The sequence below is a fragment of the Drosophila kikkawai genome, chromosome 2R, assembly GCF_030179895.1.
Source record: "Drosophila kikkawai strain 14028-0561.14 chromosome 2R, DkikHiC1v2, whole genome shotgun sequence".
NCBI classification, from domain to species: Eukaryota; Metazoa; Arthropoda; class Insecta; order Diptera; family Drosophilidae; genus Drosophila; species Drosophila kikkawai.
The window spans coordinates 27553792-27571554 of NC_091729.1; the positions used below are offsets into that span (position 1 = coordinate 27553792).

General features: G+C 43.9%; 6 protein-coding genes across 7 annotated transcripts; 1 reads left to right on the plus strand and 5 right to left on the minus strand.

Annotated features, from left to right (window-relative positions):
- Positions 1-136: 136 nt before the first annotated feature.
- On the minus strand, positions 137-1589 carry LOC108073107 (activating signal cointegrator 1 complex subunit 1). The gene is made up of 4 exons (XM_017164597.3): positions 1337-1589; positions 1180-1276; positions 859-1123; positions 137-801 (listed from the first exon to the last, which is right to left on the minus strand). Exons 1-4 carry the CDS (start codon positions 1485-1487, stop codon positions 226-228), a joined length of 1089 nt encoding a protein of 362 aa, XP_017020086.1. The 5' UTR covers positions 1488-1589; the 3' UTR covers positions 137-225.
- A 124-nt stretch (positions 1590-1713) lies between these two features.
- Positions 1714-3275, minus strand: LOC108073077 (activating signal cointegrator 1 complex subunit 1-like). The gene is made up of 4 exons (XM_017164544.3): positions 3140-3275; positions 3009-3078; positions 2693-2957; positions 1714-2642 (listed from the first exon to the last, which is right to left on the minus strand). Exons 1-4 carry the CDS (start codon positions 3243-3245, stop codon positions 1845-1847), a joined length of 1239 nt encoding a protein of 412 aa, XP_017020033.1. The 5' UTR covers positions 3246-3275; the 3' UTR covers positions 1714-1844.
- Positions 3276-3683: 408 nt separating this feature from the next.
- Sln (monocarboxylic acid transporter silnoon) lies at positions 3684-12272 on the minus strand. Its single transcript, XM_017164550.3, has 6 exons — positions 11470-12272; positions 6127-7132; positions 5616-6065; positions 4944-5555; positions 4759-4885; positions 3684-4692 (listed from the first exon to the last, which is right to left on the minus strand). The coding sequence occupies exons 1-6, from the start codon at positions 11500-11502 to the stop codon at positions 4305-4307; spliced, it is 2616 nt and encodes an 871-aa protein (XP_017020039.1). The 5' UTR covers positions 11503-12272; the 3' UTR covers positions 3684-4304.
- Positions 12273-12560: 288 nt separating this feature from the next.
- On the minus strand, positions 12561-13271 carry LOC108073139 (uncharacterized). Of its 2 annotated transcripts, XM_017164644.3 has the most exons (3): positions 13197-13271; positions 12918-13126; positions 12561-12860 (listed from the first exon to the last, which is right to left on the minus strand). In XM_017164644.3, exons 2-3 carry the CDS (start codon positions 13068-13070, stop codon positions 12645-12647), a joined length of 369 nt encoding a protein of 122 aa, XP_017020133.1. In that variant the 5' UTR covers positions 13071-13126; positions 13197-13271; the 3' UTR covers positions 12561-12644. The 2 variants fall into 2 exon arrangements, with proteins under 2 accessions (XP_017020133.1, XP_017020132.1); XM_017164643.3 differs by lacking the exon at positions 13197-13271 and having other exon boundaries at positions 12562-12860; positions 12918-13184.
- On the plus strand, positions 13190-15299 carry S2P (membrane-bound transcription factor site-2 protease). Its single transcript, XM_017164642.3, has 3 exons — positions 13190-13548; positions 13605-14033; positions 14094-15299. The coding sequence occupies exons 1-3, from the start codon at positions 13474-13476 to the stop codon at positions 15105-15107; spliced, it is 1518 nt and encodes a 505-aa protein (XP_017020131.1). The 5' UTR covers positions 13190-13473; the 3' UTR covers positions 15108-15299.
- On the minus strand, positions 15225-15797 carry LOC108073140 (LYR motif-containing protein 2). Its single transcript, XM_017164645.3, has 2 exons — positions 15637-15797; positions 15225-15544 (listed from the first exon to the last, which is right to left on the minus strand). The coding sequence occupies exons 1-2, from the start codon at positions 15673-15675 to the stop codon at positions 15311-15313; spliced, it is 273 nt and encodes a 90-aa protein (XP_017020134.1). The 5' UTR covers positions 15676-15797; the 3' UTR covers positions 15225-15310.
- Between the last annotated feature and the right edge of the window lie 1966 nt (positions 15798-17763).

A 17763-nucleotide genomic window follows, 5' to 3' on the forward strand; every position in this document is an offset into this window, starting at 1 on the left:
ACATTTGTTCGGCGGAAAAGGTCGCCGCCACAGGCACAACAAGACACACACTTTGCTGTTATGCAGTCCAGTTGCATCCAGAAGATATATACAAAACCAATTTGGGCATTGATATTCGACAAATAAATCGTATATATATGTGTAATCTTCGTTTGATTTCATTTATTTACAAAGAAAAGCAAGACTTCAATCTTTTTAAATGTAAAAAATACAAAGTATGTTATTCTAAGCAGCGGATGAAGTCTTCGATTCTTCATCCCCAAACTTCAGACTGCCGGTGATCTTGTAGAAATCATCTTCACCGCGGGACTTGAGTACGCACAGATGCACAGCCTGGCACTGGGCCACGCCAAAGTCAAAGCCGCCAAAGCGCTTGAGTATTTCACGAGCATCGAAGCTGTCGGAGCACTTCATCACCTCCTTGCGATAGCGGTTGTTCATCACTGTCATGTGCAGCTTGATGGATTCACGCTCGTTATTGTCTGTGGCGCACAGTCCGGTGGTCTGGAAGTGGGCCAGGCACTGATCAGCAAACTTCTGTAGCTCCAGAGACTCGATGTGGGCGTAGAGAATACGCGTGGAGCTGGGATCATCGTTCATAATCTCTAAACCCTTGACTGTCATTTCGAAGGGTGTCTTAAGGTTTGTCAAAAGGGAGCGACAGGCCTCCAGCTCGTTCAGAGCCCGCTGGCGCTCATCGTCATCGAGCAGCACATAGACGCCCAGCGTAAGGTGGATGGAGCGTTCGGAGATGAACAGCTCCTCATCGATGCCCGGGAGCTGGGCCTCCAAAATGCTTTTCTGAGAATAAAAAGGGTGAAATATTACCAGCTACCTCTCTCATTTATATCTACTTACCTTAAGCTCCACAAAGCGCTCTTGGACCTGTCCAGAGTTCAGAGCCACAGCTAGGAAGTGCGTGGGCTTCATCTTCTTGCGCAGGGAGCCAATGAGGTGGCGGATTTGTCGCAAGGCAGCGCACACCCTGTCGCGTTGCTTGGCCTTGATGAGTATATCGTTGGACTTTTCGTTCTGACGTGGAACGTAAATCTCCGTTCTGGTCTCCTCTTCAATGCGACGCTTCGTGGAGCCCTTGAGGCCAATCAGTCCGCCATAGAAGGACCTGCAGGGAAGCCGGATTAGGGGGAGATTTTAAGCATTTTCCCGTATCTCACTCACTTGGGCACGTGCAGCGCCAGCTTAAAGTCTCCGTTTGGAGCCTGCTCAATGTTGCTGGCGGCCGGATCGTCTTCCTCATCGTCTTCGCCATAGAGATCTGGGGAAATACCATTACCATGAAAGCTGCTCTAGATCACTTGGTGAACGCAGCACTCACCCGGTTCCTGGTAAACATTGCTAGCCGGTTTTCCACCTTTATTTTGGCCATTCCACTTGGCGCCACCGAAATCCTCATGCACCACGTTGACGCGGTAGCGGCGATTGTGGCTCATCGTTTGCACGGGAGGATCTAGCACTTCGCGGCTCATCTTGGGAGGAAAAATATTCAACGTTCCGGCAATTCAAGGGGAAATCCCGAAATGTAGTGAGCTTCTACAAGGAATTGGCGTCTCTTAATAGCGATGGCACTGTCGAAAGCATGGATGGACTATCGCGATTGAACAGTGTTGCCACCAATTTGAAATTCTATGAATTTTTTTTCAATAATAAATAATAATTAAATACATAAAAAAATAATAATTAAAAAAATATATATTTATTATTTTATAAGCATAAGTTATTTTTATTCTCTTTTCATGTAAAGGTCTTATTTACAAAGCGAGTCGGCATTTTAAAAAGTAATGAAATTAAAGTATGCAGAGGATTCTTCTGAAGTCTTCAATTTTTCAGGAGTCTTTCTTCTTCTTCTGAAGTTTTTTGAATTCTTCAAAAGTCATCATATCTGAATTTTTTGATTTCTCTGAAGTCTTGGATTCCTTTGAGGTTTTTGATTCTTTTAAGGTATTAGATTTTTCTGAAGTCTTTGATTCCTCTGAAGACTGCAATTCTTCTGAAGTCTTTAATCCTCCTGAAGCCTTTGAATCCTCTGATATCTTTGATTCCTCCGAAGCCTTTGGTTCACCTGAAATCTCTGATTCTTCCCTCCCAAACTTCAGGCTGCCGGCAATCTTGTAGAAATCATTCTCGCGCTGCATGGCACACAAGTGCACGACCTGGCATTGGACTGAGCCAAAGTCAAAGTCGCCAAAGCGCTGCAGAATCCGGGTGGAATCGAAGCTTTTGGCACACTTCTTTATCACCTCCTTGCGATACCGATTGTTCATCACTGTCATGTGCAGCTTAACGGATTCATTGTCGATATTGTCCTTGGCGCACAATCCGGTGGTCTGAAAGTGGGCCAGGCACTGGTCCGCGAACTTCTGCAGCTCCGGAGATTCGATTTTGGCGTAGAGAATGCGCGTGGAGCTAGGAAATTCGTGCATGATCTCCAGGCCCTTGACTTTAATGTCAATCGGACTTTTTGGGTCTGGCAAAAAGGAGCGACAGGTCTCCAGCTCCTGGACAGCCCTCTGGAGCTCGTCGTCGTCGATAAGGGCATAGATGCCCAGCGTGAGGTGTATGGTGCGCTCCTGGATGAACAGCTCCTTGCTAATGCTGGGAAACTGGGCCTCCAAAATGGTTTTCTGCAAAAGTGTAAAGTATATTGTCTGCTCACACCTTTACCACTTCTTACCTTCAGCTCTAGGAAGCGTTCCAGGACCTGGCCCGTGTTCAGAGCCACGGCTAGAAAGTGCGTGGGTCTCAGTTTCTTGCGAAGAGCGGCAATTCGGTTACGAACTTCTCGCAGGGCAGCGCACACCTGGTCGCGTTGCTGGCCCTTGATCACCACGTCGTTGGATTTATCGTTTGGTTGTGGAATGGTTACCTCCGTTTTGGTCTTCTTTTCTATATATCGCTGTGTGCCCCCATTAGGGCCCACTAGTCCGCTGAAAAAGGTCCTGCCAGGCGAATGGTTAATGTGGGATTGCCATAGTTTCTTTAGAACTTACTTGTTTATTTTCAAGGTGAGCTTGTAATCGCCGTTTGGAGTCTGCTCAATGTTGCTGGCTGCCGGATCATCTGTGGGTGGTGGGGGGTAAGAGCTGAGTAACTCGGAAATCTTCCTGAATAAAGTGCTTACCTGGTTTCCCCCGTTTGGTGTCACCTCCGACATCCTCAGGCACCACGTTAAGGGGGCGTTTAAGGCTCATCGGTTGCACCGAAGAATCTAGCACTGTGTCTCCCATTTTAGGCGGAAAATTGTAAAAGTTCTGAGCAAATTAAGGACTCCAAAGAAAATATTTATAAAGGCAAAAACAATCGAAGGTGCCGGCTATCGATAACTGATTACGTTATCGGTGGTGACAGTCGCAAGTGAGCAGTGTTGTAAAGTATACAAAATGTTTAAATTAACGTGTTTTTAAATTTAAATTAAACTTTTTAAGAATCGAAAATATGTAAACATTTACAAGAACCGAAAAATATATAAGATCAAGCTCTAGATAACACTATTTCAGGTATCAAGCAAGCTTTTAGTAAAGGCTGGGGCAAAGTGGAATTTGTAGAATACATTTTTGCTGCTTCACTTATGGTAAAACCCATTTTAAAATTAACCTTTTCTGTTTCTCTTATTGCAAACCCATTAAAAATCTCTTCCTTTTTGATTTTGTGTTTATTTGGTAATTTGCTTTTTGGGTAAATGTCTCACAACAACTAGTTTACGTCTAGGTTAATGTTATGCAATGTTCTGAAAACAAGCCTCTGACCCGATCTCACATCCTCATTTTCCGTTTTTGGAACTGTTTTGATTTCATTGAATTTTTTTGATATGGGCATGCGAACCTACAACTATATAGTCTGCATATATGCACGTCCATCGCTGGTTGGGCATGGAAATACTATGTAGCACGATCTTGACTATTATAATATAAAGTTATATACGGGTATTTTGTAGTTCATGTCTTTTTAAACTCAGTTCTTTTTGCGCAACTTGTGGTGCTCAGTTTGTTGGTTTGTTGTTTTTGGTATCCTCTTCTCACAAAATCCTCATATGCTCGGTAGAACGGAAGGATAACAAGCTACAAGATAGTTAGACAGGGAGTGGGTGTGGTGCAAGTGATGACTGTGAATGAGAACGTACAGATAGATAGTACAGATATTCGTAGATAGATAGTATTTGATAGAATCAGCAATATCGGTGAGGCATTCGAACTCTGCAAACTCAGGAACTCAGGAACTCAACTAGTAATTTGATCGCTACTAAAACACGATTAACTTTTATGGGGGCAACCAACTATATCCATATTCTAGGCCACTTCGCAGTCCTCCTCCTCGTCCTCGCGCTGCACAAACAGCCGATGATTGCGGGCCTCCAGGATGGACCACACAATCAGCGGCGTACAGCCCAGGACCATGCAGGAACCCATGCAGTAGAAACAGATCTCATAGTCGCCGGAAAGATCCCTCATCAGACCCGCCAGCGGTGGCACCGAAATGGCCCCAATACTCTGAAACATGCGCACCAGGCCATAGCTGGAGCTGATCCGGTCTGTGCCAAAGACATCCGCCAGGAGCACGGGCATTAGGACATACCAGCTACCCAGGCACAAGCCATAGACGGCTGCTGACAAACCCACCAGGATCAGGGTCTTGGCAAAGGGTATGGTGAGCACGGCCAGGCCAGCACCCAAAATGCTGCAGAGGAAAAAGGAGAAGCTTTGAGGTTGGGTACTAATTTCAGTATTCTTGAGGATTACCCACCACAGTGTGTAGGTCTTTTTCCGGTCGAAAAGCTGCAAATCGGATAGCCAGCCTAGACCCAGGCGACCACACAAGTCCAGGACGGCGCTGATGGCCACCAGGTAGCCCGCCTCGCTTTTATTGTAGCCTAAGAAAAGGAAAAGTACATTAAATATCAGAAATATATCCCCAGGGAAATGCCTCACCTATGGAAATGACATGGGCGGGCAGGTAGTAGAGCATATAGGGACATCCAACCGACATCAGGGTGACCGATAGGCACATCAGTATAAATCTTGGCTCCTGCAGCAAACTGATGTCCAAATACATTTCTATCCGCTCGCAGCAGGTGCGTGGTCCCTGCTCCTCGTCATCATCATCGTCATCGTCCTCATCGGCAGCAGTTCCTCGACGACAGTCGCCATCAATGGACTCCACCACCAGCTGGGAATCGTTGAGAACACTGTGCTCCGCCTGCTCCTGCTTGAGCTCGCTGAGATTACTAACCGGCGTGGGTATCTCCATGCTCTTGCTCAGCCCACGACTAACCACACTTGGCGGCGAAAGGGGCTTCTCCAGGTGGGCCTGGATCTTGGATATCACCTCGTCATTGGCAAACACATTGCGACGCCGGCGACTGCCTCGATTAGAGTCGGTGCCAGAGTGTTTGCGGTACACCCAAGTGGAGTCTGTGCTGAGATCCTCGACAGAGTGAAGCAGGCCAGAGCTGCGTACCTTTTTCATAGGCTTGATGAAGGTGGTCTCACCAATAATGTCCTTAACCTCGTCATCGCTCTCCTGAGCCGATTTGTCCTGGGCTAAAGGGGAATAATCTAGTTTAGTTTCCTAAGAAACATTTTTCCTTGTGCTTGACTCACCTGGCTGCTTGCTGTTATAGTAGTTAAGGTGATTCTTGGACTCCTCCAGGAACAGATGCTCAATGAACTTGTCGTTTAGCTCGTTGCCCCTGCCCAGCTCACACGTATCCAGGTAGGTCGAGGTGGTCAGTATGCCCGTGGTGCTGGGATTGATGTCCTCATTGAGAGGCTTAGCTGTCTCCTCCTCCTGTCCCTGCTCCTGCTCCATGTAAGCACTGATAGGGCGATATAAAGTGGCGGAGACGCAAACATGCAGCATGCAGCCGCCCAGGATAAGGATGGTGCCATGGAAGCCCCAGGCTTCCACCAGATGCTTTATCAGCACGGGGAGTATGAAGCTGCCGGCGGCAGTGCCGGAAACGCAGATGCCATTGGCCAGAGCCCGATGCTTATCGAAGTATTGGGAGACTATCACGATGCCTGGGGTGGTGGAAAGCCCGCCGCCAATTCCTTTAAAGGAGAAATAAGTTATTAGATTTTATAGGTAGCTTTAAAAGATATTACAACCCACCTGTGAGTATGCCAAAGGTGAAAAGCAAGTGCAACAGACTGGTGGCAAAGTAACTGAGTATCATGCCCATGGCACAGAAGATTCCGCCTACAAAGACCACCGCTCGGCAGGAGAATCGCTGGCACAAAGCACTCGACAGTGGAGCCAGGACCAAGCACAAAGCCGACAGAATTGCAGGTATCCAAGAAGCCACCGTGGCCGTAGAGCTGGGAAACGTTTCCATTATCTCCACGTACAGCACGCCATAGGATTTGACCAATCCCGCCACCCAAAACTGCACGGAGAAGGCTCCAAAGACAATGAACCAGCCGTAGCCACCGTCCGGAGGCTCCACATTCCCTCCGCCACTCTCCGTTGTGGTCGTCGAGGAGTCGCGATCCTTGGGCAGCTGCTTGTTACGCTTCACATTCGAGAGCGGAACACGATCCCGCTCCTTTTCGCGCTCTTTGGCCCGGCGGACGCACCTGCTCCGGGCTGTATTTAAACCGGAACCGGAACTTGACTTCCGGCTGCTCCGCAGCTCGTGCGATTTCGCGATCAACGGACGCGCCGTGATGCTGGACACGGTCAGCAGGTTTTCATTGTCGTCCTCCTCAATTTCCGAGATCTGGTGCTCCAGCAGGCTGGCGTGCAGGGTCCTTGGGCAGCAGGGCGCATCCAGGGTGAGGGTGGCAGGTCGGCGGATGGGCGAGGGTGAGGGCGAGCTGCAGCGGGATCGGGATCGAGATGGAGATGGCAGGCATAGCGCTTCCATTTGCTTGACATCGAGCTCGGCCAGCGGCTCAACGATGTCGGGCAGGGGTGCCGGCGGAGCGGAGACCACTGAGAAAAGGGAGCCGCATTCGAGGCCACCGCCCACTCCGCCGCTATTGCCACCCCCAACGGCCACGCCACCCCCTCCGCCGGGCGCTGTTGGCTTTGTGTCGAGAAGGAACCCTCCCGACTCGTACTGGACTCCACCAGCTGGGTCCGGTTCACTCGCGCAGTAAACCGATCCCCGGGAACCCTGGAAAAAATATAAATATTATAGTATATAAATATACAAGTAAGAAAGCTAACTTTGGCCAGCCAAAGTTTGTATACCCTTGCAGGTAACAATTAAAATATATCATAACTAAGCCAAAAATGCATTAATTTCGATTCGGAAAGCAGTTTTGTGTTAGTTTTTATTAATTTAAAAAAACTGCATACCAAATTTAAAATTTTAAGAAATCAAAATGTTTGGCCATTTTTGCTTATTTTAATGATGTAACCCCTTATCAAATTTCGCAAAAATGGCAAAAAAATCTATTTCTTCCGGACATGTCTAGAAAGATTCGCATGTTAATGCTGATCAAGAATATATATGGTTTATGGGGTCGGAAATGATTCCTTGACTTAGAAAAATATTATTTTGTATTATAAAATCGGATTTTTTGTATTAAAAACTTCTTTATTTTTTTTTTTAAATTAAAAGTATTATAACTCGGCCAAAAGAGCATTAATTTTAAATCGGAAAACTGTTCTGTGCAAGATTTTCTACAGTTAATTAATCTGCATACTTCATTTAAAAATTTGGAAAATTCAATTTTTTATCAAAATAAAAAATTTTAATGATGTAATGATGTATCAAATTTCGCAAAAATGGCCAAAAAATCGATTTCTTCCTGACATATATAGAAAGATTCCCCTGTTGATGCTGATCAAGAATATATATACTTTATAGGGTCGGAAACGTCTCCTTCACTGCGTTGCAAACTTCTGACTAAAATTATAATACCCTGCAAGGGTATAAATATATATAAATAAGGAAGATATTTAGTAAAGTCGACGAGTAACAAGGACGAGTAAGCACAAGTCAGGACTTAGGCACGACTAAGATGAGTAAATATGGCGAGTAAAAAACCGATTTAGGACGAAAGTAAAATCAACGAGTAATGACAATAATGAGAAGAGATGAAGAAGTTTTTATTTCCTCTACAAAAATTTCATTTATCATAAAATGTATTTATCAATAATTATTAAGAAAAATCCCTACGTTAACAACTCAATCATAATTTCTTATTTGTCTTTCCAGCTTAACCTTTCTTATTATTTATTATAAATAAAATTCCGTCCCCCAACCTGAACATTGTTATGGAACCCAAAATAAAAACACCCACCCCCTCCCGTCTGGCAAAACTTTAATTACCAAAGAATTTGTCAACCCACCATTATTATGAGTTACTGCCTTGCATTTGCATGCCTCGCAAAAAATACCTCCTCCAGGCAGTGCCATTATAAAATGGGTTAACTTTCCATAAATCCGGCGGCCCCTTTGACAAATCGACTGGAGGCGGGTCAAGGAAGCAACAATTTAGCCTAATTTGCCTTGCTAAGTGAATGCGAGGAGCGCACGCGATTTTGATTCGACTTAAGGACGATGTCGCGCTGAAATACTCTTAATATATGCATTACATTTATACGTTTTGTTTAATTGAGTTAACAACCTGCAGTGCATAATCCCTTTCCCACAAACCCAGCGGATTTTCTCCGCCATTATAATGTGTACTTTTGTTAAATCGATGCCGAGGTGCAGGTGCATGCTGGGCTTTTCGGGGTTGGCATGACGTTTGGGAATTTTCCATTTTCATTTTCATTTCCATTTTGTCTGCGGGATCCGCTCCACTTCCTTCTAGTTCAGGGTCAAGTGCAAGGTGGGGGTGTTGTTCTGGCCCTGCGGTGGCCGGATATTGACGGGGCAGGGATTCGATTTGGGTGGCGATAAGGCAAGGGTATTTGCTGGCGCCCTCAAGGCTAATGCAATGTTCGAACTCAGGGCTGATGGCAGGAAGCATTTCGAGTGATAAGGATTCTGCTTTCGCTGGGAAAGCCAGTAAACTTGGCTAAGCCCTTGAAAAATGTCAAAAATGAGCAAGAACTTAGGGGGAATATTTGGTGGGTTTACATAAGACCTTAAAAGAAGCTTTTAGCAACTCTTTTTATTAATTTAATGACAATTAAAACTTAGTATCGTCCTTTTAAAAGATTCTCTTAGCCCTTTCTTTAAGCCACTTTTCTAATTCATTGCCATAACACTGTTTACTAAGTATTACGCGTAATTTCTAAGGTAAACTGACCCCACCAACGTACATAAAAATTCACCTTAACTCATTTTCTAATAGCTTTTCATTTCCTAACTTTGTTTTCTTATCTAACACCTAGTTCTTAGTATTTGCCCACCCCTTCGTATACGTAATATGATATACCGCTAAACAACACACATCAAGTATGCGACGCGTGAACCAATCGGTGAAATGGAGGGAAAGTCGAAGTCCATATACGTACGTACGTTCACTTTATATGTGCACAGGTGACGTGCCTTAATCCAAGCCCCTTTTTTTAGCCCTCTAACTCTACACTTGAGCCACCTGGAGCCACCACCCACTCAGAAGTGCACTGGGAAGAAAATAATAATGAGTTCTAGGGGATGTATTGGGTCGAAAGACACAAAGATTATTTTTTTTTTAATTTCTGGATATTCTAAAGAGGGAAATCATTATTCTAAAACTTTTTAAGGAATATTAATTGTTAAAATCCTAATGAAAGTGTTAATAGCCTTCATTAACCAATAATCACATTGAATAAACTCCCCGAAACACTACTTTAAACAAAAAACTACCCAACTTATAACCAATTTACTTCGAATTGTATTTAATTGTTCCATCGCAGCAAGTTTACACTTATAAATGTATTATTATTTCTCTCAGTGTCCTGTATTATGGCGTGTATCGAATTCTGTGAACGTGCCGCTAATGGACTGCCTGCCATATTGATGGCGGAAAATAACCGTGGAAAATGGCAAATAATAGGCATGCAACATTCAACGGCGACTGCATCATCATCCTCGCCATCATCAGGGAATTTGAAAATCTGACACAGCTAATGAGCATTTGGCCAAAAACTCTTGGCATTTTGGCACCAGAGACTCCCAGTACCTTCTCCAAGCCCACCCAAAACCGTGACTCACAGCAGCAGCCTCCCCCGAGCACAAAACGAAAGCCTTTGTGACCTTGTCGAATGTCAAAGAGCCCAAGACCCACGCCACCAGGCATTGTAATTGCGCCATATCCTGGCATCCCACTGTCAGCCGGGATCCGGCTTAAATTGTCAGCAAAAGAAAGTGCAGAGCTTTTCAATCGCTGTTTGTTTTCAATTTCCCAGCATTTCAAGGCCAGCAGCTTAATGAAACGGAAAACCTGTCCCCCAGTCCGGCTCCCTGCTTCCTCCGAAACCGAGTTAGTGCCTCGTGGAGTCGCGTGGCTCTGAGCCTGAACGATAAGCGGTCAAGGTGAGAGGTGGCAAGGCTCGCAACTTGTTGAGCAAAGGATATATACTCGATGGTAATTGCAGGCGAGAGAGAGCCCAGGATTGCGAGAGTGTGTGTAAGTGTGTGCAGCGCCTCAAAGTAGGCCGTGGATTTTATGTAATCAACAGGAGATTGAATAATGAATAAGAATGCAGCGTGGCAGGGAATAAGAATCATTACTTAAAGTAAAGTATAACTTATAAAAAATATAACTTAAATATAGATTAAGGAAAATAATACACAATAAAACATCTTCTTTACTAGTCCCATACAAATGTTCTTATATTAGACTCATATAACCGTAAAAAGGTCTAGTTTCTAATATTACATCAAAGTTAACGATATTTACTATTCTGAGTGCATAGTTTTTGCCCTATATTATATCGCACTTATCCCCTAGATATGTCCCCTAGATATAAGCCTAGATTGACCATTACCTAAGCTACACTGCCGACTATTTAATCAAAGAAATGAAATAAATATAAATAATATAAAAATAAAATAATAAAGGCTTCTCTTAGGCTTGGATTGGCTTAACAAAACCTACAACTTGACATCATAAAACTTAAATTTCAAAATAATTAAAATAGGCTCTTATCTTTAACATGCCAGTGCCTTTGTTTTCAGTGCATTTCCTTCGCCTATATAAACATAAACTCTAGTTAAAAAGCCAACTTTAATTCAGGGTTAGCCTTCATCTTTGTTTACTTCTCCCTGTCCGCCTTTGATAAGGCCTGTGATAGATGATGCAGCTGCAGCTAGCCATATGTGCGGGCTGTGACGTTGACCCATTCTTGTATGGCTTTCACGATGTGTTTACCTACTCGTAACTCTGATTAAAGGACCCACTGCGCATGCTCACCAAAAGGCAGAGGACCTCAAACTACCTCACTATATTTGCCATTGGCCCACTCCCCCACTGCCAGCAGCATCATCTCAGAAGGGAGGGGTTAGGGTATGAGCGTTTCTTGACCTTCCCGAAGGATGGCTAATGAAGGATGCTCCACTCTACTCACCTGTAAATGCCAGTCACGCTGTAGGGACGACATTGGCGTCCTTTACTGAACGTGAAACGCCTCTGATGTTTCTCTTGTTGCTCGCGCTGTTGTTGTTGTTGCTTGGGGCGTTGTTGTTGTGCACCCAAATGCATTGGGTTGCCTCTGATTTGGCTCCTGAAAATCCTAAAGAGCTGACGAACGCGGGCCTTCACCGGTTGGCCCAGTTTTCTTAGCAATTCTGCGGCTCTGCCGCTTTACAACTTGGCACTTGAAACCCTTTTTGAAAGGTGGGCTTCCTTCGAATTTGCTGCTCCTTTTCTATGTGAGAGAAGGGATGCTGCTGCTGCTGGTATGATTTTGTATGGCTTCTGCTCAAGGCTGAGATCCTGGCTGCTGTTGCTGTTGTGGCGTCATGATGCCCATTGATAATAGTCTAGCTTCTTGGCTTCCTTTTTGTTCCCCTTTGTTTAGGCAGCAGCTGTTTCCGCTTCCGCTTCCTGGTCTCGTCTCTCGTCCCTCGTTTCCTTTTCCTTTCGCAGCACAAGCGCACTGTCAGCCCGCGCGTGTGTGTGTGTGTGCAAATATGCAGTTTTTGGAACAAATCGATACTGGCGAGATCCTGGCTGTGGTCTCTTTGTATCAGGCTTAGCGAACACCACGTGGCTAGGGCTCTTTTAAGGACTTGCCGAAATTATGACTTATGTCTGGTTTAGCGTCGTCTTTGTGTTGTAGGGAAAACCCTTCTGCAAAAGCTTTTATTTCGTGAGAACTTTTCTTTTTATTTTTATTTTTCTTTTTTTTTTGCGGTGGCCTCTGTTCAGCTGCTGGTCAGGCTCTCGACTGAACTGCCGATTTTTATATCCTTTCGTTTATTGAGGGGGGAAATCCCGACCAAAGCCGAGCCGAGGTGGAGGTGAGTTTTTCTCACGAAGCTGGGGGTTAGGAAAGGTTCACTTTTCCTGCTGTTTTCGTCGTTCATTCGGTTTGTTTTGCTAAGCATTTTTCACCGCTTGTTGCCGCTCCACAAGGAGCACACCTCCTACCCATTTTCCCTCGATGAAACAGCTGATGACTGAACCTTTTTCCATGTGATTTTATTGTGCTTTATTAAATCAAAGTAGCTATGAGAAAATCTTCTATCTTTTTTGTTACATTTACTTGAGTTTATATACTGGAAATTTGAAGTAATATCTCTACTCCCCCCCTTCTATATCCCGATTGAGCCCCCTCCGTTTTTCTGTAATGGTCTTGGTTACGTTCAGCGCCAGGCCCAGGAATATAAAGCTTATGACCACCGAGGCAAAGACGGCTGCCGCCAGATTGTTCCACAGCCACATAAGGATTTGGGTGTAAACGGCAATGGCCACCAGAAGCATGCTCATGTAAATGTACACCAAAGCATTGACGAGCTAAAAGGAGGAGCTTGGGAAATTTAAGGATACGAAAGAAAGAGCTCAATTTGGTACCTTCCACACGCCAATGATGAGCAGCAGCGAGACTAGAGAATATAGAGCCGCTGCGGTGGTCCAAGCGATCTTCACCCCCTCCGAAACGCTAGTTGTGCTGATCATGAAAAGGTAGCCAGCAGCGAGTCCTGACAAAAAGGAAAAGCAGGCCATAATGGTGACCACCACATTGCAAGAGGGCACCAGACGCTTGTATCTGAATTCCTGGCCTTCCGACATTTTCACAATTTTATTTAAAAATATAAGCTTTGTTTTTATTTTATTTTTTAACAATTTTACCTTGGCAAGCTTTGTGTCTTTTGTTTTTCTTTTGAATATCGATTGTTAAAGCGGCAACTTGTCGAAATATCGTCGCAGGGCTGGTAAACGCCGCCAAAAGTGTGGGTAAACGTCCAACGAAAAGCTTTAGTTTGCTGGAAAGCGTCCAAAAAAGTAAATACGGAATTCGGCAAAATATTTAGTAGCCGGGTTTTAGAGCATCTCAGAATTTGAGCGAACCTCAAGACTAACCTATCTCCAATGAACTGGTGAAGACCAGACATCGCATAATCCCAGCATGGATCCCGTGGTGTTCTTCGTCGTGTTGTCCTCGTTCTATGGCATTTTGTACTTCTTCGATCGCTTCTTCAAGGTGGGTTTTCTCAGTAAAACCCTTTTTTATACCCTAAATAATATCCGAATTGATAGAGCTGCATGCACTACCCGTACGATGCCTTCCTCAAGAACACCGGGGTGACTGTCAACTTCATGAGCCTTCACTGGCACACGAGCGCCTTTAATCGGACCCTCCTCCGCTGGGGATCGGCGGGGAATGGCTGCACCCGCCGGGTCATGCTCACCAGCTTTAATGCGGGTGTTCTAGTGACCTTCTCGCTGCTGCCCATTGGCCTCATCCTGCTCATTGTGACCATCTTCAGCAGTGGCGAGGCGGATGGCTCAGGTCCAGCGTCGCCTTCCGGTGTCCAGCTGGAAATTCTACTGCCGGGCGTTAACCTACCTCTTGAGGAGATCGGCTACTACATCACCACGTTGGTGCTGTGCTTGGTGGTGCACGAGATGGGCCATGCCCTGGCAGCCGTGATGGAGGATGTGCCAGTCACTGGATTTGGGATAAAGGTAGGGAATACAGAAAGAGTAACAATGATCTTTAATGACCTCTACTTCCCCTTTTTCCAGTTCTTCTTTTGCCTGCCTGTGGCTTACACAGAGCTCTCCAATGACCACTTGAATGGCCTGCGCTGGTTCCGCAAGCTTCGCGTTCTCTGCGCCGGCATCTGGCACAACTTTGTGTTTGCCGGCGTGTGCTACCTGCTCATCTCCACGGTGGGCATCACCATGTCTCCCTTGTATGCCTACAACGAGCATGTGGTGGTCACAGAGCTGACGAGGAAGTCGCCTTTGCGTGGAGAACGAGGCCTCCAAGTGGACGACCAAATAACCCAGGTAAATGGTTGTGCGGTGAAAAGCGAGGAGACCTGGATGGCCTGCATGCAGAATACGCTGAAGCTAAAGCCGGGCTACTGCGTCAGCGCGGACTTTGTGCAGCTCAACGATGAGAGCAGCGCCATTTCGCATCACAGCATCGACGGGCAGCTGCAGTGCTGCGACGAGCTGAACCCGAATGTCAGCTGCTTCGAGGTGGTGGAGGATGCCAATGGTGATGTACCCGTGGAGCTGCCCCAGCACGTCTGCCTGAATGTACGCCGCACCCTGGAGGAGGTGACGGAGCACTGCTCCTCGGGTGTCTGCTCCGAGGGCTTCTGCCTGCGTCCGCTGATGCGGAATATAACTGCCATAATGACGTTCAAGCGTCAGAATTTCAATGGAGAGAAGCTGCCGCCGGTCATCTATGTGGGTCATCCCTGGGATGTCACTCGAACGGTGGGCATCTCGCCCTTTGTGCCACGCCACTCTTTCCTGAAGGCCGCATGGCCGGATGCCTGGCTGCTGCTGCTCAAGTACAATGTGGTGTTCAGCGTGGGCCTGGCCCTGATCAATGCCATTCCCTGCTTCGGCTTCGATGGCGCCCACATCACCAGCACCGTGATACACAGCTTCCTTGTGGGACGGGTGGATCAGCATGCGAAAAGGGACCTCATCTCAGTGATCATCACCAGCGTGGGCACGCTGCTTTTCGGGCTGGCGCTGCTTAAGGTGGCCTGGCTTAGCTTTCTCCGACCGCTGCTTTAGATAGAAGAAAGGATGGGAGTCCAACTCCCTGCTAAGATGCTAGACTGCTATTTCACCTCCAAAAAGAAACACAAAAAACACAGCGAATTGTAGCACCTCAAAGTCAAAGATTAGTCGTTAGTCTTAACTCGTATGTATTTATTTTTTCGTACCGGTTGTCAAGCTCAAAAATAAAATCAAAACTTAAGCTAATATCTGTCGCTTTACTTTCCCTCGTTTACCCCGCTTAGCTGAAGGCTGGTTCGGAGCTCGGTGAGGCTGCGTCTTCCATGCTGGATGAGCATCTTGATGGCCACCTCGTCGCTTTGGTTGCGATTCGTATGGAAGTCATGGCGCGCCCAGGAACGCAGCTCCGCCTGGCTGTTCTTGTCGGGAACCTGGCGAATTGTGCGGAAGATCTCCCGGTAGAGCTTCAGGACTTCCTGGCGCAGCATGAACTAGGGAAAATTATAAATATTTAATATATATTTTATAATTTGTAGGCGACTTATACAATTCATTAAAAGAAACTCTTCCTAAATCCACTTACCTGCTTCAAACTGAGTGCTGCCTTTGGTAATTTTGACATATCAGCTTTCCATATATTATTTTATATATTATTATTTTATAGTAAAATTATTTAAATAATGTGTTTAATGAGAGGTTTCTTTACATTTCCAAAAGATACTCTTGTAATCAATGAAACCAAAACAAAAACAGCTGATTGCCTGCTTTTGAGCTTTTAGTGAGGAGCTTAATTTTCTAGAGATGGCCGTCATAAAGCGATAGATTGATAAGAATCTAAAATCGGTTACTTTTTAAAACAATTTTTTCAAAATATAAATATTAAATGTGTCAAATAATAGATATATTTATAAGCGATAAATTGCTAGGGAAGTAAAATAAGTTACTATTTAAACTATATTTCGAAATAAATAATGGATTTATGAAAAGTATATAATTTTTACTTTTAATGTTGGTTAGGAACTAAATGATATTATTATACCCTTGCAGGGTACTATAATTTCAGTCAGAAGTTTGCAACGCAGTGAAGGAGACGTTTCCGACCCTATAAAGTATATATATTCTTGATCAGCATCAACAGCCGAGTCGATCTAGCCATGTCCGTCTGTCCGTCTGTCCGTCTGTCCGTTTCTACGCAAACTAGTCCCTCAGTTTTAAAGCTATCTGAGTGAAACTTTGCATATAGTCTTCTATATACTCTCACTGCTATATATGTCGGAATGGGCCGGATCGGACGACTATATCATATAGCTGCCATACAAATGTTCGATAAATTTTTGGAAAAAAAATTATAACTTGGCTGTTTTTCAATATTATTCCACCATTTTTGGGATGAAGCCTTTTTTTATTATTCCAGAATTTTGGTAAAAATTTTATGAAAATCTGACCACTATATCTTATAGCTGCCATAGGAACGATCGGGAAATTAATCGAAAAAAATTATAACTTCGTTGTTTTTCAACGTATTTTAATCTACTTTGACACATGAACTTCTGGTATTATTTCAAAATTTTGGTATAAATTTTATGAAAATCGGACGACTATATCTTATAGCTGCCATAGGAACGATAGGGAAAGTAATAGAAAAAATTATAACTTCGTTGTTTTTTAACGTATTTTCATCTACGAGATATGAGCTTTAATTATTATTATAGATATTTGGTATAAATTTTATAAAAATCGGACAACTATATCTTATAGCTGTCATAGAAGCGATCGGTAAATGTATAAAATATATAAAGCTGGGAATGTAAAACTGTAACTGTTAAACTGTAAACATAATAAGTATAGGTAAAATTTAATGAAACTCTGTTTAGTGTCTGTTTTCGGCATTATAATTTATAATATAAATATGAAAACCAATCTGCAAGGGTATACAAACTTCGGCGTGCCGAAGTTAGCTTCCTTTCTTGTTATATATTTAATTTAAGTATTTATTTAATATTTATAGCTTTAAAGCAAAAAAGGTTTATTGTTTATTTCGTTATATTTATAAACACATGTCAGGATATTAAAATCGCAAGCTTCTATATATATTAATTTATATATTTAATATATTAATAGTTCTTATATTTTCTTATTATTTCCTCTGCGATGTACACAAAACACTTGTCGGAATATTAAATTAGAAATTTATAGTAATTTCAAATCAGCATTCGCAAAAATAAATGCACAATTATTTCCCGACGTCACTTTACTACATTGTCTTCGATTCTAAATCTATATTTAACGACCTAGAATATTTTTAAAGAGCTCATTAACTTTGTTGATGAAACCACAATGATTAAAATATTGTAAATAGGTTTTTATTCTGTTCCTTCAAGAGATAATAAATAAATGATCTTAGAATACAGCATTTTGATTTCGGGGAAGTGGATGCCGAAAGTCAACGGCAATTAATGTTTAAATTGCATTTTTCATCAACTGTCACTAATGAGTCAGTTGCACAAATAAAATAAATGAATTGTACCCGAAATGTCTTAACCAAACTCATGTTTCTCTGGGCCGAGAAGCGTGGGCACGAGGGAACCAACGGACTGACATCCAACACTAAATCTTTATCTGGCTCTGGTTCAATTTAAATTAAATTCGTGGGCATTAAATGCTACATTTATCTATATGAGTACATTGTTTGTTTATCCCCCATCCCCCT